The sequence below is a fragment of the Petromyzon marinus genome, chromosome 29, assembly GCF_048934315.1.
Source record: "Petromyzon marinus isolate PM22_M1 ecotype Great Lakes invasive population chromosome 29, UKy_Petmar_22M1.pri1.0, whole genome shotgun sequence".
NCBI lineage: Eukaryota > Metazoa > Chordata > Hyperoartia > Petromyzontiformes > Petromyzontidae > Petromyzon > Petromyzon marinus.
The window spans coordinates 4,147,211-4,171,761 of NC_133695.1; the positions used below are offsets into that span (position 1 = coordinate 4,147,211).

Consider the following 24,551-nt stretch of genomic DNA (forward strand, 5'->3'; position numbering starts at 1 on the left):
AAAAAAACACTGTGTTCTCAAGCGCTCATCCTGGTCAACAATGGCTGCACAAAACAATTACCATATTAAATGAGATTTTTCACTTGACTTTCATTATTTTAGCTCTGAGGATTAAGAATTTCAAGTTTAATTGTTAAATGATAAATACTTCTTGAAGGGGATATAAAGGTGTACCTCTAGTTTAGTAGATTAAGATACCTATTTTAATGACACAAAGAACGCGATGACAATGAACGTGTTGGTGACGATGATAATGACGGTGACAATGATTGCAGCAATGATATAGTTGACGCCGATGATAATAATGGCGAGAAAAATTATTCCAATGATGCCGATGACGACGATGGTGGCAATGAAGATGATCGTGACAACGCCGACTACAATGATGACAGCTGTGACAATTATACTAACAATCATGATGACACGGACAGGGGGAAAGTGATTGAGAATAGGGTCACCTAGACCTCGTAGCCAGCCCTGGAACATTTTTCCCCCCAACCGCCCACCCCCTCCACCCACTCCCACCATCCACTTAACTACAAAATGTTCCCCCCTCATATGAGCACACACCATACAGGAAAGAGTCACGAGCCCAGAGGACACAACCCACAGATCGTCTCCCACCGAGTGTCCTCTCGCCTGTAACCGTCGGATATACAACAGGTCAAATAAAAATTTAAACAATGCTGATAGCAATGACGATCGTGGTACGATGTTTCCTCACCGAGCATGGTCCAGGCCAGAGAGCTGCTCGCGTGGACAGAGGTGGCGTTCTCAAACAGAGTCTCCGCCTCGTCATACCGCTCCTTCTTGTTGCACATCACGCCGCACATCACTAAGCTGCCAAGCCGAGATGAGACACAGCCCGAGGAGCATGCACACAGCTGCATCACTTGCACTCTATTCAGTGAGCGGGCTGCCACCAAGATTTCAACCACATCATCAGTTTGTTTACTTTTATTCGGTATTTAGGTTTACTTAGTGGTATCGACAATTGTTTTATTGGTATTTTCCTCACCGAGTTGACACTTTGAAGCACTTTTTTTATGTAAACAAACGTAAGAAAACTTTTGACACCGTCTGAAAACTGTTGCCAATAATCAAAATACAACATTTTATTTTCACGTTCATACGAACACATTTATCTGAATATAAACATTTGAACAATTTCATTACCTTAAACAGACGATATTAATACATTGCACAACTACTAATGAAACACATAAGCCGGGCTTAATTTTATCACTGGTTAGACAGCAGTAGGCACGCAACTAGTAGCCACAGCCATAGTGAGTGGTATACTGGATGTGATGTGCCGGGTGCATACATATTTTCCGCGTCACCAACCCAGACAGACGCCAATTCGAATGAAGCCATGCTAATGGCCATGCTATCCATGCAGTAGTCGTAATATCACGGAGCGACAATGCCTTCACATCCCACTTCAGCTAAAACCAGAGCAAACTGTGTGGAAACGAATATAACGAGCAGCATCTCATCTCACAGGCCGGTGTCCAACCCAGGAAAGCGAACCTGTCCAGGTGTCTTTGGTCGAGCGCCACGGCATCGCGGAAACACTCCTCGGCTTTGATGGAATCCCCGGAGCGCAGGCAGAACGCGCCGTAGTCAAACCAGTGGTCGGGGTTGTTCTTGTCTCGAGCCAGCCTCTGCGAGTCACGCACGCCGGAACGATTCACCTCCACCCCCCGCGATCCGGCTACCGTCAAGTCTCAATTAATGAGGGTAATGGATAAATGTAAAATGTGTTTAAATTAGGCAACAAAACCGTACAAATGCCTGTCAGCACGTTGATGCAGGGTGCGGATTGACCTTTTAACAAATCAATTGTTATTGTTTACTTATGGAGAATGGGGGTAAAGACATTGAATGTGTCTTCTGGTTTAATTGCTTTTTGTACGTATGTATGTTGAACTTCTTTTGCAAAGTACGTAGCCAGTCGTGCTTCTTGAAGTAATCGTTTCACTTGCCGACGTGTTAGCGGTCCCATGAGCGATGAGTTACTGACCCTCGACAACAAAAATATCATGAAAAAGAGATCCGTTCTTCATGTTAATTGGATGAAGGTCTCCCCATGTTAGGTCAGTCACCGAGCTGGTTAGTGCAGGTTGATGTAGTGGGGGCCCAGGACCGGTTCAGACATCACTCGTGTGCTAACCACTGCACCAAAGCTCTTCCTTACCTGGGAGAGCAAGTCCTTTAACTAATTCCCAGGTGGAAACTTGACTCAGCCAGGCTTTGTTCATAAAATTAATTCCACTTTGCGGAACGTCAGCAAAAGCGTTTGTCCTCGTGTCATCCACCGACCCTACATCCAAAGTTGTTGGATCACACAAGCTGCAGTGCCGCCGCATGCATCTCACCGAATCCGCTCACCTCTTGGTAGTACTTGGCCGCCAGCGCTGAGTCTCCATTGAGCTCTGCTTCACGCGCGTAATTCCGCAGTTCTACGGAGTCCGTAAGCGACTCGGGCACAAACAATGCGGAATCGGTCGACATGACCTGCAGAGGGGATGTCGTGTGATGGTGCGCAGAGGGTCACATGTTAGTGGCGCAGGTAGCAAGTATGCAGGCGGTGCGACTGTACCGGATGGAGGAGCCCAGGTGCCGGGCTACACGGAAGGAGGAAGCAGAAAGGGCCCCCCCCATTTCATGCACCAAAGTGCCATGCCAACCACGCAGCGTCACTGGCACACTGGGCACACGTAACGAGCAGCGCTCACACCACTGAGGTGGCACCGCAGCTTTGAGTGTCACCCACTTGTACACATGATGGGCTTTGTCCCAGCTGTGAACAATGACTCGTGTGCATTGTATGAGGAAATGGAAGGATACTGAACCTCTATTTTGTTACATCGTATGCGTTTACACATTGGTTGTCATGGCGCTTTCATGACATAACACCGATAGCACATTTGGGATAAAATTGGGGTAAAATGCTACCAAAAAAAATTATATAAGATGACGATGATAATGATGTAAGTGTCGCAAAGCGTGAGCATGCTGCCACAGCATGCGCAGCCACACCTTGTTGAGAGAGACGTGCATCTGGTCGATGAGGAAGATGTAGAGCTCGCCTAGGAAGGCCTGCAGCTCATCTCGGTCCTCAAACGCCGTCGTCTTCAAGTACTTTTCACGAACGATCTTCACCACGGCTTGCTGCATGGATGAGAACATCAGCTCACTTACTCACTCACTCACTCAAACCTCATTCATTTATTCACTCTTACATTCATTCAGTCAGTCCCGGCCTGAGCATGAGTGTCTCCCTGGATGAAAAAATACTGCCGCGCCTCTTGGCGTAATTTATCCTCTGGTAATAACCCTGTAATTTGTTGTCGTTTATTATATTCTACGTGATTCATACACGTGTGAGCGGTGGGGTGGTGGTTAGTACACGTTCGCTACGAATCTGGCTACATGGGTTTGATTTCCGGCCATGGCTAACATTAGCGGTGAATATCTGAACCAGTCTTGGGCCTCCCCTTGGTCGACTTAGCCTCAAATGAGTACCTTGCTTGGTTTGTAAACATCAGAACTGGGGGAACAAAAGGCAAGTGGGCATGGTGCTGGCCACACCACCGCCTCATACACCATACTGGCCTTAATAGAAGTTCTCACTAACAACACTTGCCCCAACAGTCTATTATAGTGATACAAGGGATCTATGCCCTTGTCTTGGCAATTACACGAATGCTTCATAATGCATCCGTAAAACATTTCACTTGATAAACAAAAGGCTGCTATGCCCATACCCATTGCCACTCATTACAAACAACAAACATACATCCACATGTACGCAAAAGTGGAAAAACGACGATATTACACGGCCACCCTTCCTCACCTTGAGCTGCTCCTTGAAGGCGAAGTACTTTCCCGAAGAGTTGAGCTCGTACAGGAGACGGCGCTTGCGCTTCTCCTGCCCCTCGGGATCATCCTGCGGCCCCTCGACCCCACTCCACTCGGGGAACATCGCGCGGAACTCATCAAGCACCATCGATGCCACCTTCGCCACCTGGTCGTGATAGTCGCTCACCGCCTGTGGGCAGCGGACGCCAGAACCGAAGTCATGTCCACATTTCATCGCCACCTTTACCCGTGTCTCTGGTTTTGAATTGGCAATGGGTGCATGGAAGTTGCCGTTGCTGCTGCTTTAGCACCTGCTGCGCACTGGCAATCCTGCGAGGCATCGGTGGTCTTGGCGGAATGAGATCCGCCACCCTGCGGTGAGACACAAGACGACGGTAGTACTTTACACTTTTGGTTTGACGTTGATTGTACATCACAATTGTTTTAGTTGTCGATTTAAGGGTTCCTGTAAGCAGGTTATTGTTATGCCTGAGAAGCATCAAGTCCATCTCTCTGTTTGAGGACCCTTTACATGTTTTCATGAAAACTGCAAAGTCCCAAAACCAATCACTCATGAACTTAGAATAACCTTTCCACAAACCAAACCCAGACATATTTCTCAAGTCAGCCTAGGTCTATCTGAACTGTGTGGTATACTGTTGTAGAGGAGTACTGCGAGGACCCAAAGAGAGCCAACCGCGGGAAGGGGGCCAAGCAAAAAGGGGAGTGCCAGAAGGGCGAGAGAGGAAGGTAAGTAGAAAGAGTGAGATGTCTGCTAGTGGGGGAGCCAGGTAGAAGGAGGAGAGTCAGGTAAAAGGGAGGAGTCTGGGCTAAGGGGATAAAAGGGGAACCTGGATGGAAGGGGAGGGATCATAGACAAAGGAGAGCCAGGGAGAGAGGAGCCATGTAGCAGGTAGAAAGGCTCCTGGGCCAGAGAGACGAAGGAGGCTACGGGTGGAAGAGTACGAGGTAGCCTGGACGAAGGTCGAGGGAGTCGGGAGAGAGGGCTAAGAGACAGGGAGTGGTGAGTACCCGCGACGGAACGAAGAGTGCGGATGTTGGCGTGAATAAACGGCAAGCAGCCCTGAATATTCAACCCTGGTCTTCGTCTGAGTCTACAATCCTACAGGGCATCACGAAGCACGACTCTACACTGGAATAAGGTTCAACACAATTAGCACTAATCTTGGTACAAGCACAGATACCAATTCCCAGATGTCAAATCCCAGATGGTCTGGGTCAAACGAGCAAGTCAAACCCAGACAGGTTTCAACCATATTACATACAAAGACAAAGATTTCCCGTATAGCCTTAACATACTGTTGGGGCAAGTGTTGTTAGAGAGCACATATGAAGACCAGCACGGCACACGAGGAGATGTCTGACCATTACCACGCCCGGCGGCCTTTGTCTTCCCAGTGGCGATGATTATACACCGCACTAGGTACTCATTTGAGGCTGAGTTGACCTAGGGAAAGCCCAAGACCGGTACGGATAATTGTCACTGGTGTTGGCCTTGACCTGGTATCGAACTCAGGTTGCCGGGTTCGTAGCGCAGCACGCTAACCGCTACGCTACCACTCCCCCATACAGTAATAAGTACAGTATACATTATGAGACCTCCTTTGCCAGAAACAAGATATAGGAATAGGTTTTACCCTTTTAACTGGCACAAAAACTGACACCTTTATTCAAGGCATCATGTTTGCAATGACCACAACACAAGCAGTCAAAATGCAAACAAAAAAAGACAACTCTGATAATAATATGCACTGTCCTTGAATTTGATTAGTCCACACCCGAGACAGCTGGTCCACACCCGAGACAGCTGGTTCACACCCGAGACAGCTTTTATTAGAGCCTAGTCTCCATTGGTGTTGGACCAGAAGACGCCAAAAGGCGTACAACTCAAAAACAGCGCACTATCAGAGTATTGAGGGCTCGGGGTGAGCATTAACATTATGAGACCTCCTTTGCCAGAAACAAGATATAGGAATAGGTTTTACCCTTTTAACTGGCACAAAAACTGACACCTTTATTCAAGGCATCATGTTTGCAATGACCACAACACAAGCAGTCAAAATGCAAACAAAAAAGACAACTCTGATAATAATATGCACTGTCCTTGAATTTGATTGGTCCACACCCGAGACAGCTTTTCTTAGAGCCTAGTCTCCATTGGTGTTGGACCAGAAGACGCCAAAAGGCGTACAACTCAAAAACAGCGCACTATCAGAGTGCACTATCAGAGTGCGCTGTTTTTGAGTTGTACGCCTTTTGGCGTCTTCTGGTCCAACACCAATGGAGACTAGGCTCTAAGAAAAGCTGTCTCGGGTGTGGACCAGCTGTCTCGGGTGTGGACCAATCAAATTCAAGGACAGTGCATATTATTATCAGAGTTGTCTTTTTTTGTTTGCATTTTGACTGCTTGTGTTGTGGTCATTGCAAACATGATGCCTTGAATAAAGGTATCAGTTTTTGTGCCAGTTAAAAGGGTAAAACCTATTCCTATAAGTACAGTATAATACAGTACATCTCCATATATAAGGCAAAGTTGTGAATGTGTGTCTGTTCAAAATGTATATCGTACTTCCCGACATGCAACAAACTGAAAATTTGCCATGTGGGTACTTTCCAGACTGTACACCATGCAAAAATTATAAAAGTACAATATTTTTTTGGGGGGGGGAGGAGCTCAATAATGCATTTATTTTTTGCACGGCAAGTGAGCTGTGACGTCAAATCTGTCACGTGACCTGCGCATGTGGAAGCGTAACGCATTGTCGTGTAGTGGAAGCACGCTGTGTATGTGTGTGTCTGTGTGTGTGTCTGTGTGGAAGCGTAACGCATTGTAGTGTAGTGGTTAGCGCGCCGCGCTACGAACCCGGTGACCCGAGTTCGATTCCCGCTCACGGCCACCACCGGTGACGATTATTTTAACCAGTCCTGGGCCTCCCCTAGGTCGATTCAGCCTCAAACGACTAACTGATGTGGTGTGTGAACATCGCCACTGGGGAGACAAAGGCGGCCGGGCGTGGTGGATCCAAGTCCCGGGCGAAGCCGGGTAGTACAGCTAGTACTGTATATATATACACACACACAGACTCACCTCTTAGCCAGTTCCTCTGGCTTCCTCTTAGGAATGAGTGGCTTCTCCAGACAGAACTCGAGCACAATGTAAGTTTGAGCCTCCAGGTATTGCTATAGACAGATATGGTGTGAGAATCAAGATCACAACCAACGATTCCGCCACTATTTTGCATATCTCAATTAAATCATCAATCCACGCGATTTATGGTGGTAAAACAGGCCCTAGCTGTTTTATTTATTATTAATCAAACCAAAATTATGAATTTAACAAGATATACACTAGCAATTGCAATGTGATTATATATGTAATTTGAAGCAATGTAGTGTCACTAATTATTATCGTTAACAATGACTGTCATCTGGATTGCGTCACCATACTTCACCATGCTAGACAGTGCAGGTTATGTATGTTGAACTTATTTTGCACCATACGTAGCCAAACGCACTAATCAGAGGTGCGGGGGAAGAACAACAAACTAAATACAAACAACAGTTTTAAAGAAATTCGTTTTTAATCTCGATTTAAAAGTGCATAGTTGCAGTGGCTTCCTAATATCGGAAGGAAGAGCGTTTCAGATGGCCGCAGAAGAGCATCCGAAAGCGTGTGATGCGGTGACCGTCTTCGTTTGATGGCTAGCCAAAATCCTTGATTGCTGTGTTATTTAGAAAGGATGTACAAGGACAGTGCATACCTGTGACTCTGCGTTCTGAATGATGCTTGACTCAGACTCGTTGTCGACCACATGCTTAACTGTTGAACTCTAAAAAAAAATTATGAGCATTTTGCTAGAAACAGCAATTTGAAATGAATAAAGTCAGATGTAAATGTATACCAATAACACAATGCTTATTTATGGCTCATGCAGTGGTGGACATTGCACATTCATATGGCTGGAACTCTTCCCCATGCAACACACCCACCACTCTACACTTGCTGATATCAAGTAAAGCAGCTTCACCAGGTGGTTCTCATGTTAGTAACCCTGATAAATGATGACGATGATGATCATGATGAGAGTGATGATTAATAATTTAGTGGACCTTAACTAGATAGCTAATTCATATGATAGTGTGGGAATAAGTTCTACATAACTGTCATTTATAATTGAACTTGTGACGTCATTAAAAAATAATACAAATTTACAACCATTTGCCATTTTTTTGCTGAAGGCTTCCCCATGCCATGTTGGTCATGGGGGTTGTTTGACCATATTTAACCATGCTAATCAGTGCAGGTTGGTGAAGGGGGGTCTAGGACCCAATTAATATTACTCATCACTGATATGAGCCAAAGCCAAGAATTGAATTCAGGTCACCCTGTTCAAAGCACAGTGTCATAACCACTCACCCTACAGCCAATGCAGTCTGAATTTTCATGTGAATAGTGCTGGCCGCACATATTTGAACCCAGAATCTCGGCAGCGCTAGCTGTGTCAAGACATGACCATTACTGGCCACCGCCAATGGGCACCTTTTTGATGATCTCCTTTCCCAGGCGACTCGGCGCTGGCTTGGGGTGCGGGGAAGCGATACTGCCGGGCCCTGTGCCCCTCCCGATGCTGCACACCAGTCGTGCGGCCTCGCGCACCACAAACCCAGTCCGCTTGGTCTGCGTACGAGCGACCCCAACGCAACAGAGGCAATGATCATTGTGACAAGTTCCATGGACCATTATAATTCCACAATGCCCCAAAGGTAAAAATTATGGTGGTGTATCAGCAATTCACCACCGCTCAGACAGTGTAATTTAATAGCTATATCACTTAGAACTAAATCTATTATAGTTGCTCTTCAATGGCCATACAAAGTCATAATTGGATTTTAGTTTTGTCTTCCCTAATTTTATCCTGACTGAGCTATCGGTGACATGTCGTGAGATGAAGGATGCATTTGAGTTTCTTGTAGAAGTGCGATTATTTATGTTAGTGAAAGGCCCATGGAGGCGAATATCACAGAGCTAACTCTGAAATCTCTTAAAGTGACCTCTTATCCACACAAGAGGAGGATAGCACTTTCCCGACCTCTGTTCCACTATGTGTAATGTTTGTTGCATGAGAGTAAAAACCAATATTTTTCATTCTCAGACCTGAAAGTTAACCAAATTAAGTGCAGAACAAAATTGTATTTTTGTCACAAATAATTGTTGACCGGGCTGAGACCGTCAACTCACTAAACTTGACAACCCAGTTTAGTCACAGACGGTTGCCTGCATTCGAACCCAGTGCCAGAGATACCGTTGCATTGTTCATCGTAGTAGTAAGTGCCGGGCACCCGGCAGAGTGAAACCTTTTCGAGCATCTCGGCGTCGCTGTAGGGGTGCACTCGGTAGGCACCGCGCACCACCGTGGCACCGGGGTAGAGCAGCGGAGCCAGGTTAACGTAGGCGACGCCGTGAAAGCCAATTTGAGAGTCCTCGTCAACCTGAATGAAGCCACGGCGCATACAAAATATTTCAGTCCTTTTTTATGTTTTCCAACTAAGGTTGCAAGCAATAATGCATGAGCTCTGTCCATCTGTCCATATCTGTTTACAGCGGGGGGTCATTATAACTTTCTTAAAGATGATCCAATATGAAAATAATCTATGTATCATGTCGTGCTGTTAAAAGGAACTTACTCTATAGAAAACAGGGGCTAATTTGGTGAGGAAAACCAGCGTTGAATAGAGAAGCCCTCGCGACCATGGTGATGGTATCACATACTGTGCACGTGACTCGTCTCGTCATCACATCATTATGTGTGACGTCATCTTGTGGCATCACACATCATGTGCCACATGATATCGTGTCGTTGTGCTGTTTGAAATGTAATGTTACAATCACCAATTAAACACTTCTAAGGATAAACGCATGCTGGAAAGTGCTACAGACCCGTGAGTAGACACAACACGTTACAAACCTTTTCACTCTTGCTCCTTCCTCCTTTTGCAGCCATGGGGATTTGGATTTTGGCAACCTCCACAGGCCAGAACCGGCTCTCGGCTATTTTTTTCTGAAAGCTGCACAGGAATAAGAGAATATCGCATTCCACATACATCTTTAGTAATCATTTACAATGTTGTCAATCCACTGCTGGATGAAGGCCTTCCCATACGCCGTGTTGGTCATAAGGGTTGTTTGGTAATACTTCATCATGTTAGTCATTTAATTTTGATTTAAAGCTATCGTGACTGCAGTGATTCATATTCTTGGTTCTTTCGGTAAAGTCACGTTGAAGGGAAACAATTTTATTGTTTTACATATATTTTATTGTGTTATTGATTCTATTCACCTGGCTACTGCCTTGAGTTTTACTCACGTGGCCACAGCTCCTGGATCCATGTAGCAGCGCCTCTCCATGTCCCAGGTCACGCGTGTTTTCTCATTCTCTGCCTCCATGCGGAAATCCCAGTCCTGAGCAACACAAACAGCAAAGCAATCCATTGCTGGATGAAGGCCTTCCTGTCCAACCAGTGGAGCAGACAGCTCCCACTGTATACACAATGAGTGTCTCATTGGTGATGTACCCCCACTGTCCCTGCTGCCACTGGGACTCGGTACCTGGTTCTGCCCTAGCTGCCCCGGTTGTCCTTGAGGATTGTTGCTGTTGGTGCCAAACCCCAGTTGCTTTGCTCTGATCCATCTCCACCCCCACTCACCCATAACCCTTTCCACTCTATTGCAGTTTTTTGTATGTTTTAAAACCAATGTGAGATGCAGTTTCATTTAAATGCTATATACATTGAAACTGCCTTTGTTGAAGGTCGTGACCCCCCTTGCACTCCCGACCCCACTACCGCCCGGTCACCTCCTTGTGCGCGAGCTCCCCGTCCTCCTCCTCATAGGCGCTCGGCTGCATGATGGCACCCGGGATGCAAGGGAGGCCCCCGACAGGCACGTGGGCTAAAGGCCACCGCTTTGGCCGGGCAGACGCTTCCTTCTCAGAGGCCGGCCGTAACGCTCCGTTGGCGAACACGTTCACGTGCTCTTTCTGGATGAAACACATAGGGGCGATGCACACAGTCGACACGTCACATATACTGTTATGAGATACTTTGTGCTCTCAGCGTTGTCAGCCATACGCACATTAGTAGACTATGCAGAGTTAATGACTGCGTGGATACTGCTTGTTTAGATATAAACCGAGGCCTTATGGGCTGCAGCGCTATGTTGAGGGCAGCGCAGCAAAATTCATTGCTGTACCGTACTTCTATGCTCCCCCGTCTATGCTTATTGCCTTCACCAACCCGCACTGACAAGCGTGGTGTAGTATAGTAAAATCACCCCCACGACCAGTATGGTCTCCAGCAATGGAATGACAAATGGAATTATACAAGCATATAAAACTGCCTCTCATTATCATCGATTTTATCGTCAACGTCAAGAACACATGCGTAGATGGAGAATGAGACGAGCCGCAAGGCAGACCTCAGCAGAAATGGGCACAGGCAGGCTGGCCGTGTAGTTGCACATGGGTCCCACAGAGGCCCACGTGGCCGGAACCCCGTAGGCCGACTCCACCGTTATCCGGAGAAGGTTGCTCTTGGCTAAGCGCTCGGCCGAAAGCAAAGGCTCTGGAGCTGAGACGGAGACCTCCAGGCTGGGCTGCTCACAGTACCAGCAGTACACGAGAAAACGCATAAATGAATTGTGATTTTGATTCGTACATTTTAACTTGTGAAATAAAAGCTGCAAAGTACACGGTGAAGCATGGAGAGCTATGTGCTTGGAATTACACTGAGAGGCATGGATTAGATAACATACACCAGTTAAATACATCATACCGACTGTTATTAAAAGTAAGCGGACTCGGACAGGACATGTCTTTCGCAGGAATGATGGCCAATAGTTAAAAACAATGACGGAGTGACAGCCAATTGGGGGAACACACCCGAGATGACTTTCACTGTGAAGGTGGTACGATGAAAGCAGCTAATGTGCAGGTGCTACATGGATTGTTGCAATGCAAGGACACGAGTAACAACTTGGGGAAGCCTTCATCTAGTCGTGAAAAGATTATGGCTAATGATGATGAACTTGTGAAACTATTTAACAATGATTACAACTATCTCTCAACATAATGGGCTGTATTTAAAAGTTTGTCCGAGTTAATTCGATAGAAAGGAACTGTTTTCATCAAAATAAAAAGTAACTTTTTTATAAGTTAATAATCAGATTCACAGCTTGACGATGCAACATCTTTTGGGTGAATTTACCACAGTGTTGGTGATGGAACCAAGGTTAACGTTTTGCCAGAATTCAGATAAAAAGGAATATTCACCAACATGCAAATCAAACTCGATATCATAGCTAAGCAAAATGATGCGAGTTGGCAAAAAGAAATAGAAAAACATTTAACAAAACAAAATGTAAATAATTTGATTCAGACTCATCGACTCAACAACAGTAATGACATTTAGACATTTGTTGTGGTTTGTTATGGTTCAGTAATTGTCGGATTTACCAAGTCTGCTTCAGATGAGACAGTCTCCAAAGATGACCCAGCCACTGGGTAGACCTTCACGGTTGCGCTGTACTTGGTTTGACCTAATCGAGACGTGACGCGAGAACAGTAATAAGTATGACCACTGTCTCTGTGGTGTCTTGTGATGAGGTCGCATTTTAGACGCGATGTAATTATTTTGGTATTATAACCGTAATAAAAAAAACGTACTACAGTATTTAGTTTTCATTTAAATCACCTTACAAATTCCCTTGCTATTTTGAAAGAAGTCATATAACTATACTCTTTTGTTCTTTCGGTAAAGTCACGTAGGTAGAAAAATAAAATAAAACAAAAAATTATATATCACGACGTTTCGATCGCAACACAAGCGGTCGTCCTCAGGCGGATTATATTTTTTCCGCCTGAGGACGACCGCTTGTATTGCGATCGAAACGTCGTGATTTATTTTTTTTGTTTTATTTTATTTTTCTACCTACGTGACTTTACCGAAAGAACCAAAGAGTATGGATTCCTGCAGTCACGAAAGCTTCAAATCAAGTCATGTAACTCTAAAGATTTCGACCTTTTTTAACTATACTTGGGCCACTTAACTTAGAAAGGTAAAGTAATGTTGTACTTGAATTTAACCCTAAGAATTAGTGAAAATCCTAAGTGACAGGTCCAGGCTCTTACCTTGCACAAGCGGTAAGAGGTCCACTGTGGCCTGGCCTAGCACCACAGTCTTATCTTCTTTCTGCTTCTTCTCTTTAGAGAGCACTTCAATCACCATCACTGCAAGGCAAGGCAATGAAGTAATGTAATGTGTTCTTATTGTTCGATTTGGAATCGAAATACATTGTGAATATAATGGTGGTGATGATGACACTGTAGCGGAGCAGTGGCGAAATGGTTATTGTATTTCGATGTGCAAACAGCTGACATCAGTGGAAAGTGATATCTGAACTGGTATTGGACCACCTCTTCCCCAACCTGCGCTGACCAGCGTAATAAAAAACGGTAGAACCGGCCTGACAACCAAAGCCTGGGGCGGCTTTCATCCAGCAATGGAATCACAAAGAGCCGTCAATATTAATATCGTAAATATTCTATTCCACTGCTGGATGAAGACTTCCGCATAACGTGTTTAGTGCTCTTTATTTCTGGCTGCTTTCTGTAACAGGCGTTTGGGCCTCTGCTTAATAATAACTGTGAGATTGAATGACTTACGCAGCACTGGCTTGTGAGCCACGTCGTCCAGACCAGTGGCGCCATCGGACAGGCAGTCAAACGTGGCGCTGAAGTCGTACTCCGCGGAGCTGTCGGAAGCGCTCGGCACACTCGCCGACTCCCCCAGCAGGGTAGCACCGTACTCGGCTCGCACGAGTGACACCAGCGCGTCGCCCCTGCTGCCGCGCTGCTCTCACCGTCAACGCGTATGCGGAACAGAGAAGGACACATGCAGTTATGAGTGTTGGAAAGTAGGCAGGCTGCTCACCTTGCGCGCAGTCATAAATGTAGAGCGGCCGAGCGGCTCAGGGGTCACAGTATTGACCTGAGCTAGCAACGACTGAAATCCTGGGTTTGAATACAGGAAGTCATCTGTGAGTAAACTGGGATCTATACTTAAATTGGCTACTTCTTAGCTTTGTGAATCAAAAATATGAGTTTGATTGTCAAGCGATGTTACTCTATGTAGCAAGGATAGATGGGTCTGTGCTACCCCCTACTCTTTGGACCAGAGTCACTGAAAGAGATCAGAAATGGTTTCATGATATCCACCTCCATGTGCCATTCTCTATCACAAAGGGTTGCACTGCTCTGCCAGAGGATCCAAATGGATTCTTCCTCTTAAGACATGACACTGATAGCACTACAGCGATAAAATTAATCTTGAGATGTGGTCACAATTAGAGGCTACATTAATCTAAATTGTATCGTTTTGCAGATTACTACAGAAGTGATCAACTTTAGGTTTGCTTTACTACTGCTTAGGAAGGCCATTTCGTGATGCAGGAATCCAACACCTTTGCATCCCTTCCCCATTACTGTGATGATGATATACCCTCATAGGGGTCATGCTGTACACAGCAGGCAGCTTACCAAGTTGATACCACGCTCCACTCTCACGTGAACTGGTATGGCTCGGAGCAACTTTTGCTCAACTTCGGACGCCTCCATCTGTCGGTAAAAAGAATGTTGTTAAAGCCAACCCTATGTGTACATGAAAAAAACTACAGAGTATACAATCATATATGAATTGTATAGTGTTTATATACAGAACGTTAACGTGCCCTCTTGTCTCAATGAGTATTGGCCTGCGTTCCTCTCGAGAAGTGGTCTGAAGCCAGTGGTGGAATTTCTATATTCTACTTATACAAAAAATCAATTCTGCACAACATAACAACTGTTGACTTACTGGATTTCCAATCAGGTGGTGCGGCATCACATAGTGTTGCTTATTTCAATCACACGTGATGATAAAGCTGAAGATTATGATGTTGGTGATGATAAAGTTGACTCTCACTAGGATTTGAACTGGCGACCTCACAAGTGGCAGCTCTGTTGCGCTGTGCCAACTGAGAGTTTTCCCAGCCGTGACAGTATACATAGATTACTTTGTATAGAAACAAATTTAACTTCAAACCCAGTACAGAATACACAGATTTGTGTAAATAATGATAGTGTTTCAACAACTCAAGAGAAGGTGGTGCAAAATGTAAGCTGTGTACCCAACCTCCCCAACTCAAAATAAACAAGCACATAAAAGTTATAAAGGTTGCTCTGAACATTTGCTAAATTCCTGGACCACAATAGACAAAACATGTCGGATCTGTGATCTCAAACCTATAATACAGTCCAGTAAGTAGGAGATCCAGGGGGTGTACTGCAGAGCGCAATGCTCTATGAACCTAGCGACCTGAGTTGAATTCCTGGCCACGGCTAACATCGGTGGCGATACCTGAAGTAGACCTGGGTCCTCCCACGTCAACTAGTAATCACCAGCATTGCGAAGTATGGTCAAACAACCCCCATTGACCGTCATCCAACAAGGAGAGCAGACGAAAAAAGAATGCATAAACACAAGTGGCGCACATAGACCAGGGGACGCATGGGATTCAGAGACATCACGTTCACTGTTTGGAAAAGTAAACAGGCCTGGGTAGGACATATCGCAAGGTGAGAGGATGGCTACGGCTCATGGACGAGACTGGTGATTTAATTCATAGTTTCATAGTTCCATTTATTTGGTACAGCCCTGTGAGCCATTCGGCTCTTGAATCGGGTGCAACCGCAACAAACAAAAAACAAAAACATGAACAAGAAAACATCTTAAAGTGACTTTGTGACTGTGCAAACAGAAAATCCAGGGGAAAAAAACATCAAAATATTCCTGAAAAAGCACCGTACACCAACGCTGTGTGCAAAAATCCCAGTGGGATGCAAGTCAAACAACAACAACCACAAGACAACTAAGTATTAAGCACATCAGTCTAACTCCCGTACTACAATAAACAAAGGAAAGGAGAGCACGTGCCTGAGAGAATGACCACCATGGAGATGGAACAATGAAATCAGTTCGTGTGCATTAATGGCGATGCCTTAAATCAGCAGTGAATAGACCCTGGCTGATGGTGTTTGTAATCATCAGATGTGGAGGCCTTCATTCAAGAGTGGATAAACAACCATGGCCCATGATGATGAGTCAAAATGACACGACAGTACATTGTTACGCAGCCTTTCAATGTACAGTTCAGCAACGTTATCATATTTCCACGTGAACCCTGAAGAGCTCCTGTAAATAATACTCATGATAATATTTTGACATGTGACACGGACATTCCTTTGGTCAACCCCCTGCAGGATGAGGACGTCCCTACACGCCTTATTTTTTTTACCATACTTTAATCACGATGGCGAGTGCGTGTTTTAAGGCAGAGTGCTTAGACGTGGAAGAGTTCAAGTAAAATACAGTGCTATGGATTTTTGGCACCAATGCCTTATGTTGCCCAAATACGTTAGCGCAGCCCCGGAAGCCTATAGCACCTGTTATGCATGGTGGTCACCATACACAAGCACGATCCAGGCTTTAAACCCTGCTCAGCTTCCAAGACTTTACGCCATAAAAAAATTACAGGCATTCCCAATGCACACCACCATGTCAGTTTTGAGGATGGGGGGGTTTGACCATACTTCACCACGCTGGTCAACGTGGGTTGGTGAAGGTGAGGTCCAGGTTCAGATATGACTTGTCACTGATGTTAGCCAGGAATCAACAGCTGGGATCATAGCGCAGCTCGTTTAGACACTCCCGTATATAACACCATCATATATCAGACAAAAACAGCATAACGAATATAATACGAGCGAGACGTTACAGACTAACACAAAATAATATTACAACCATCCACCACCGCTGGCGCACAACAGGACCGAGAATCTGGCGGTCTGTCAGTCCTTCGCTGTTTCTAAAGACACCCCCAGCGCGATTCGTGAGCGCTATCAATGCAGCGCCTTACTTACCGTAGCAGTTAAAGGTGATGTCCAACTTTTACAGTCAGTTCGAGCGAGTTTATCTTCGTTGTGGTTCGGGCTTTGACAGCTCAACTAGGCCGGCGTCGCCGTTGCCCGGGGCAACGGCGACGCCGGCCATGACGCCCCCTGGCTCAGAGGGCCCTCTGGTGGCTTGGCTCAAGCTCCGATTGTCAAATATCGCAAAAACATTTTCTTCGATGATTATAATTACTGTATATATATCGGTCGTTTGGCAAATGGGAGCAACGAGCACAAAATAAGAGACAGCGCCTTGCGGTCACCGGGCGAAAGGCACCTTTCGAAGCGTAAATTATGGTTAAAATGTACGTTGGTTCTCGAGTTAAAAGTGGAATTCTGAATATATGTCACAAATTTCAGTGGCATTGGGTTATTGTTATCGTGCTTTTTTACGCAGAAAAGCATCACAGTCTCGTGAATCTTCATCAAAAGAGGTCCTGCCAAGTGTTCGCAGAAGGGGGCGATGTTGCTATGTACATTCCAATCGAGTAAGTTGCAGGATTTTTGAAAAAATTTGGACCGTGACACCGGCACACAATGAATGGCCTACTCTTGCGAATGACCTCACGGGCTCTTAAACCTCCACTGAAGCAAGGCGGCCTGCCGGGTTCGTATTGATTCCATATTCAGACAATGGGGTGTTGGGGGGGTAGCCACGTGTTTTAAGTGATTTGCTGTTGTTCTTTAGGTCGACATTTGGCTAAGGGCTCAATTAAGCCGGTTTAAATTGTAGTTAACCACGATAAGGCTGTGGCCAAATGACCCCTCGTCATGTATCGGAAGCTAGGCAGGTGTTGGGTCTGAATAGACCTCGGATGGGCGACCACCATGCGTGCAGACAGCTTGTTGTGGGGCTACTGCCACAGGCCACGAGGCGTACAGCAGAAGCCAATGCAGTCAACCCCATTGTTGTAGTGTATTGTGATCCCCTCTCTCTCTCTGTCTTTACCAACAACGCACTGAGCAGCCCATTGAAAGTTTGATTAAAATAACCTCACATAACACCCACGGCGTGGGGAGGCCCTCGTCCAGCAGTGGATTTAGGACAGAGCTGTTCGTGTAAATCGTATGCAGTGCTTGCGGTTACGGGCCACCACGGGAGGTAGTTATAAACTATTTTTTTTATCCTCACCGCAAGTTTACATAGTGAGAAGGTGGGGTGGGGAGAACGTGTTTGTTGATAAATGACCCAGCTCGTAAACAAGGGATACGACACAACGGACCCATGGAGACAAAATAGACGCGTGTGTACGTGAGGAGCGGTGGCGAAGTGGTTAGCGCAACCGAGCTACGATCCCTGCGAGCCTGGATTCGATCCCCTGCCATGGATATAAATAAAACTAACGTTAACGCAAGCCTCAACACTAGCCCTCACCAGCCACGCCACTAACCATAACGTGAACCATAATATTAGCCTTGACACTAACCCTACTGTTCTGAATCTCTTACTAAATTGGGGAGACAAAGGCGGCCGGGAGTGTTACATGCGCCCCGCTAACAGCAACTTCACCCCAGCAACAGTCCATACACACAGCTAATAAATGGGAAGTTGGAGAGAGGGGGTGGTGGTGGGTGTCGTTGCCTTTGTGTTTATGTGTGGGTGCAAAAGAGAGGGCCGTGGCGTCAGGGGTCACTGGCTCACACGACGCAACCCATGATGACACACAGAAAGACAAATATCACACAGAAAGACAAATATCACACAGAGAGACAAATATCACACAGAAAGACAAATATCACACAGAAAGACAAAAATCACACAGAAAGACAAATATCACACAGAAAGACAAATATCACACAGAGAGACAAATATAACACAGAAAGACAAAAATCACACAGAAAGACAAATATCACACAGAAAGACAAATATCACACAGAGAGACAAATATCACACAGAGAGACAAATATCACACAGAGAGACAAGCTCTTGCGAGCGCCTTGTGAAGGCCGGCACCGTGGCACACGAGGGGGGTGTGCGGCCAACACCCACGTCCGGCCGCCTTTGTCTCCCCGTACTAATTTGAGGCCGAGTCGACCTAGGGGAGGGCGCATGAGGAGCGGTGCGATTCGAAGGCTGATCGCCGTGTACGGAGCGCAGTGCGGTGACCACTGCGCCGCCGCTCCCCACACAAAGACAAAGATCCCCCGTACAGCCTTAACATACTTTTGGGGGCAAGTGCTGTTAGCAAGTAACACGTGAAGGCCGACACGACACGCTCCCCACACACACACAACACGTACACACAACACGTACACACACACACAACACGTATACACACAACACGTACACACACAAGACGTACACACAACACGTACACACACACGTACACACACAACACGTACACACACACAACGTTCCATTCCCAAAGGCACACACACACACGTGCGTGCGCTAAGGCTGCCCCACAACACAACGGTTCTAAGACATCATCTTTACCCATCATCAATAGCATCATCATCACCACCACCACCCTCGCTCTCAGCACAATCCTCAACGTCCCACCAGTCGCATGTCACGAAACCGATTGTGCACCAACATCATCATCACCACCACCACCATCATCGTGGACACACGTGCAGCAGTAACAACACAACTCCATCCCCTCCGCCTGCTGCTGTACAGAAACCACCGCTCCTCCTCCCCCCCACCACCTCCTCCTCCTCCTCACTCCACGCTTACTCAGCGAAGGAAATCGCTTTTAAAGAGAGGAGAGGGAAGGGGAGGGGGGTGAGTGAGTGAGAGAGAAGTGGAATGTGACGCGAGGTTGGTGGTGGTGGTGTTGGGTGAGGCGGTTTGTCACGCGGCTTCGTGTTGTCCTTGTAAACGTTGGGGCGAAAGCAAACAGCCTCCTCCTGCACCTCCTCCTCATCCTCCTCCACCTCCTCATCCTCCTCCTCATCATCCTCCACCTCCTCCTCATCATCCTCCACCACCTCCTCCTCCATCAAGAGCCGTTGACGACAAACGCCAGAGTGGCCGGGGCCGAATCCCGCACACTCCCAGACGCTACTTATTGGATGTGCTAATACGTTGTTTGTTGTTGTTATTGTTAGTTGTTACCGGTGGTGGTGGTGCTGATGGTGGTGGTGGTGTTGGGTTCGCTACTAACAGACAAGGGTTTGATGAAAGACTTGCCCCGTCTCGTGGAGAAGAATACATTCACCGATATGGATCTAAGCGCAATGAACTTGATGGCTCAAATCGAAGAAGACCTGCAGGAGTTTGGTATCGAGAAGAACGTACGCCCTTGTCTCAAGGTACACACACACACCTTGTGTGTGCACGTAACCTTTTGTATGTGTGTGTAACATATATTGCGTGTGTGTACGTATCTTTGTGTGTGTAACATACCTCGTGTGCGTACGTATCTGTGTGTACGTACAAGTGTGTGTACGTGTCTGTGTGTACCAGTTTGTGTGTAACATACCTCGCGTGTATACGTGTCTGTGTGTATGTACCAGTGTGTGTGTGTAATATACCTCGTGTGTATACGTGTCTGTGTGTATGTACCAGTTTGTGTGTAACATACCTCGTGTGTATATGTGTCTGTGTGTATGTACCAGTGTGTGTGTAACATACCTCGTGTGTAGACGTGTCTGTGTGTATGTACCAGTTTGTGTGTATGTAACATACCTCGTGTGTATACGTGTCTGTGTGTATGTACCAGTTTGTGTGTGTGTGTAATATACTTCGTGTGTGTACGTGTCTGTGTGTATGTACCAGTTTGTGTGTAACATACCTCGTGTGTATGTGTCTGTGTGTATGTACCAGTGTGTGTGTAACATACCTCGTGTGTGTACGTGTCTGTGTGTATGTACCAGTTTGTGTATGTAACATACCTCGTGTGTAGACGTGTCTGTGTGTATGTACCAATTTGTGTGTGTGTGTAACATACCTCGTGTGTATACATGTCTGTGTATGTACCAGTGTGTGTGTAACATATCTCGTGTGTATACATGTCTGTGTGTATGTACCAGTTTGTGTGTAACATACCTCGTGTGTATACGTGTCTGTGTGTATGTACCAGTGTGTGTGTGTAATATACCTCGTGTGTATACGTGTCTGTGTGTATGTACCAGTTTGTGTGTAACATACCTCGTGTGTATATGTGTCTGTGTGTATGTACCAGTGTGTGTGTAACATACCTCGTGTGTAGACGTGTCTGTGTGTATGTACCAGTTTGTGTGTATGTAACATACCTCGTGTGTATACGTGTCTGTGTGTATGTACCAGTTTGTGTGTGTGTGTAATATACCTCGTGTGTATACGTGTCTGTGTGTATGTACCAGTTTGTGTGTAACATACCTCGTGTGTATATGTGTCTGTGTGTATGTACCAGTGTGTGTGTAACATACCTCGTGTGTAGACGTGTCTGTGTGTATGCACCAATTTGTGTGTGTAACATACCTCGTGTGTATACGTGTCTGTGTATGTACCAGTGTGTGTGTGTAACATACCTCGTGTGTATACATGTCTGTGTGTATGTACCAGTTTGTGTGTATGTAACATACCTCGTGTGTATACGTGTCTGTGTATGTACCAGTTTGTGTGTAACATACCTCGTGTGTATACGTGTCTGTGTGTATGTACCAGTTTGTGTGTGTATGTAACATACCTCGTGTGTGTACATGTCTGTGTGTATGTACCCGTCTGTGTGCAACATACCTCGTGTGTAGACGTGTCTGTGTATGTACCAGTGTGTGTGTGTAACATACCTCGTGTGTAGACGTGTCTGTGTGTATGTACCAATTTGTGTGTGTATGTAACATACCTCGTGTGTATACGTGTCTGTGTGTATGTACCAATTTGTGTGTGTATGTAACATACCTCGTGTGTAGACGTGTCTGTGTGTATGTACCAATTTGTGTGTGTATGTAACATACCTCGTGTGTAGACGTGTCTGTGTGTATGTACCAATTTGTGTGTGTGTGTAACATACCTCGTGTGTATACGTGTCTGTGTATGTACCAGTTTGTGTGTAACATACCTCGTGTGTATACGTGTCTGTGTGTATGTACCAGTGTGTGTGTAACATACTTCGCGTGTATACGTGTCTGTGTGTATGTACCAGTTTGTGTGTGTATATGTAACATACCTCGTGTGTATACGTGTCTGTGTGTATATACCAGTTTGTGTGTGTGTAACATACCTCGTGTGTGTACTTGTGTGGGGAGCGGTGGCGCCGTGGTTAGCGCACTATCGCTACCAAACAAAAAAAACCGCATCCCGAAGTCGCATTTTCGGCCACGGATAACTGGGTGTGTTCCTGGTGTGGTGTTTAAAACACATCAACACCACTGGGGATACAAAGGCGGCCGGCGTTGTGTTGACCACGCACCGTGACGGGTTTCGTGCTGTCTTGCCGCTCACAGCACTTGTCCCAACAGCCTGTTGAAGCTATACGGGGGTGGGGGGGGGCTTTGTATGTATAGAGGCTGCGAGGTGGTCCAAGAAATAGCAGTAGATAAAATTCGCGATTGAATCCATCTGTGTGGAGCTTTGAGTGCAAAACACCTTAATACTTCTGCGTTCGTCCGTGTGCTTTGGTTTCACGCGGCACGAAGTCGTCGTACCCCCCCCCCCCCCCATAAAAACCCCCCCAAAAAACTCGTCGCTTGAATTGGCCACACATTCCGAACGTAGCCAGGGCCCTCTCGAAAGAGAGTCTCGAGACTCGGTGAGGCTTCTTTTCCTCCTCGATAAAAACAGGTCCCTGCAGGGTGGGCTGGTAGGAACATTGGAATTTTGCGCAATTTTATTTTTACACCCCAACAGCACGAGATTTCACTTCGTTAAAGTATTGAAAGGGGACGGACGGACGGACACATTAATCTATTGCAGGCTGGTACACTCAGTTTACAACTTCGTTCCTTCCTACCAGTATAAACGGTATCAACTCAACGTGTTGTACAACGACAGGATATCTAGCTCAAGGGTGTCGGCAACCTTGTCGAGGGGTGGTGGGGGTGGTCTTTGAAGGACTTCTGCTTATTTATTAAGGAACGACCGTCTCGTATTCACCCCACAGTGCGTTGGGGCTCCGTTTTCAAAATCGGTCAAACAATCCTCAATGTATTCTTGGTTCATCATTAGACCTCCTTTGCCAGTAACCAAAATGTAATAATAGGGGTTTTTCCCATTTTTTTTGTCTGGCAACAAAACTGCAACCTTTTTTTTACCAGGATTTCATGTCTGCATTAACCACAATACCTGCAAATCATAATGCAAACAAAAAACATACTATGATAGTTTCAAGGACAATGTATATATTAGCATAGTATGTTTTTTTTGTTTGCATTTTGGCTGCAGGTATTGTGGTTAATGCAGACATGAATCCTTGTAAAAAGGTTTTAAGTTTTGTTGCCAGAATAAAGGGGGAAAACCCTATTATTATTATATTCTTGGTTCTTTCGGTAAAGTCACGTAGAAGGGATAACAATACGTGACTTTACCGAAAGAACCAAGAATATGAATCCCTGCAGTCACGAAAGCTTTAAATCAAAATGCAATCCTCAATATTTCACAAAGGGACTCGTTCTTTGTGTTGCCGGCTGCTGAGCTAGCTGGCCCTCTGAAAGTGACATGTGCGGGGACGTTGGCAATCTCTAAATATATGAAGGGCAAAGTTGTGAATGTGTGTCTGTTCAAAATGTTTAGCGTGCTTCCCGACATGCAACTAACTTGAAATTTGCCATGTGGGTACTTTCCAGACTGTACACCATGCAACAATTATAAAAAATACACTTTTGTGTTTTTTAAGGGGGGGGGGGGGAGCTCAATAATGAATTTTTATTGCACGGCAAGTGAGCTGTGACGTCACATCTGTCACGTGACCCGCGCATGTGGAAGCGTAACGCATTGTAGTGTAGTGGTTAGCGCGCTGTGTGTGTGTCTGTGTGTGTGTGTCTGTGTATGTGTCTGTGTATGTGTCTGTGTGTGTCTGTGTGTGTCACTGTGTGTGTGTCTGTGTGTGTGTCACTGTGTGTGTGTCTGTGTGTGTGTCACTGTGTGTGTGTCACTGTGTGTGTGTCTGTGTGTGTCACTGTGTGTGAGTGTCTGTGTGGGGAGCGATAGTGTAGCGGTTAACGCGCTGCGCTATAAACCTGGCGACCCGGGTTCGATTCCCGCTCACGGTCAACACCAGTGACGATTATCTGAACCGGTCCTGGGCCTCCCTTAGGTCGACTCAGCCTCAAATGAGAACCTGGTGCGGTGTGTAAACATCGCCACTGGGGAGACAAAGGCGGTCGGGCGTGGTGCTGGCCACCCACCCCCTCGTGTACCGATCCGGCCTTCATAGGTGCTCGCTAACAGCACTTGCCCCTACAGTCTGTTAAGGCTATACGGGTGATCTTTGTCGTCTGTGTGGAAGTGTAACGCATTGTAGTGTAGTGGTTAGCGTGCCGCGCTACGAACCCGGCGACCCGAGTTCGATTCCCGTTCACGGCCACCACCCGTGACGATTATTTGAACCGGTCCTGGGCCTCCCCTAGGTCGACTCAGCCTCAAACGAGTAACTGCTGTCGTGTGTGAACATCGCCACTGAGGAGACCAAGTCCCGGGCGATGAGATGTTAACTACCTCGCCCGGTGTGCAGGAGGTCGTGGGTTCGATGCCGA

General features: G+C 46.2%; 2 protein-coding genes across 6 annotated transcripts in view; one reads left to right on the forward strand and one right to left on the reverse strand.

Annotated features, from left to right (window-relative positions):
• Positions 1 to 22,281, reverse strand: part of CFAP70 (cilia and flagella associated protein 70) — a 41,112-nt gene extending 18,831 nt beyond the window's left edge. For 3 of the 4 annotated variants that reach the window (XR_012945616.1, XM_032962923.2, XM_032962922.2), the window contains exons 1-19: positions 16,902 to 17,045; positions 14,481 to 14,558; positions 13,608 to 13,794; positions 13,074 to 13,172; positions 12,399 to 12,481; positions 11,363 to 11,539; positions 10,743 to 10,925; positions 10,254 to 10,348; positions 9,855 to 9,954; positions 9,244 to 9,378; positions 8,429 to 8,566; positions 7,650 to 7,718; positions 6,977 to 7,068; positions 4,179 to 4,239; positions 3,863 to 4,057; positions 3,046 to 3,177; positions 2,395 to 2,520; positions 1,534 to 1,667; positions 725 to 840 (exon numbers count right to left, since the gene is read on the reverse strand). Coding sequence is in view for 3 of the 4 variants with exons in the window: in XM_032962923.2 (XP_032818814.2) it covers positions 725 to 840; positions 1,534 to 1,667; positions 2,395 to 2,520; positions 3,046 to 3,177; positions 3,863 to 4,057; positions 4,179 to 4,239; positions 6,977 to 7,068; positions 7,650 to 7,718; positions 8,429 to 8,566; positions 9,244 to 9,378; positions 9,855 to 9,954; positions 10,254 to 10,348; positions 10,743 to 10,925; positions 11,363 to 11,539; positions 12,399 to 12,481; positions 13,074 to 13,172; positions 13,608 to 13,794; positions 14,481 to 14,558 (2,200 nt within the window). In the remaining variant the exon portion in view is untranslated. Of the gene's footprint in view, positions 1 to 724; positions 841 to 1,533; positions 1,668 to 2,394; positions 2,521 to 3,045; positions 3,178 to 3,862; positions 4,058 to 4,178; positions 4,240 to 6,976; positions 7,069 to 7,649; positions 7,719 to 8,428; positions 8,567 to 9,243; positions 9,379 to 9,854; positions 9,955 to 10,253; positions 10,349 to 10,742; positions 10,926 to 11,362; positions 11,540 to 12,398; positions 12,482 to 13,073; positions 13,173 to 13,607; positions 13,795 to 14,480; positions 14,559 to 16,901; positions 17,046 to 22,081 lie in introns of those variants that run through there. The other variant, XM_076070475.1, reaches the window with a different exon arrangement.
• PPP4R4 (protein phosphatase 4 regulatory subunit 4) overlaps positions 19,159 to 24,551 on the forward strand; it is a 60,415-nt gene continuing 55,022 nt past the window's right edge. The window contains exons 1-2 of one of the 2 annotated variants that reach the window (XM_032962920.2): positions 19,159 to 19,695; positions 20,044 to 20,189. In XM_032962920.2, the coding sequence (XP_032818811.1) occupies positions 20,055 to 20,189 (135 nt within the window). In that variant the 5' untranslated portion in view covers positions 19,159 to 19,695; positions 20,044 to 20,054. The other variant, XM_032962918.2, reaches the window with a different exon arrangement.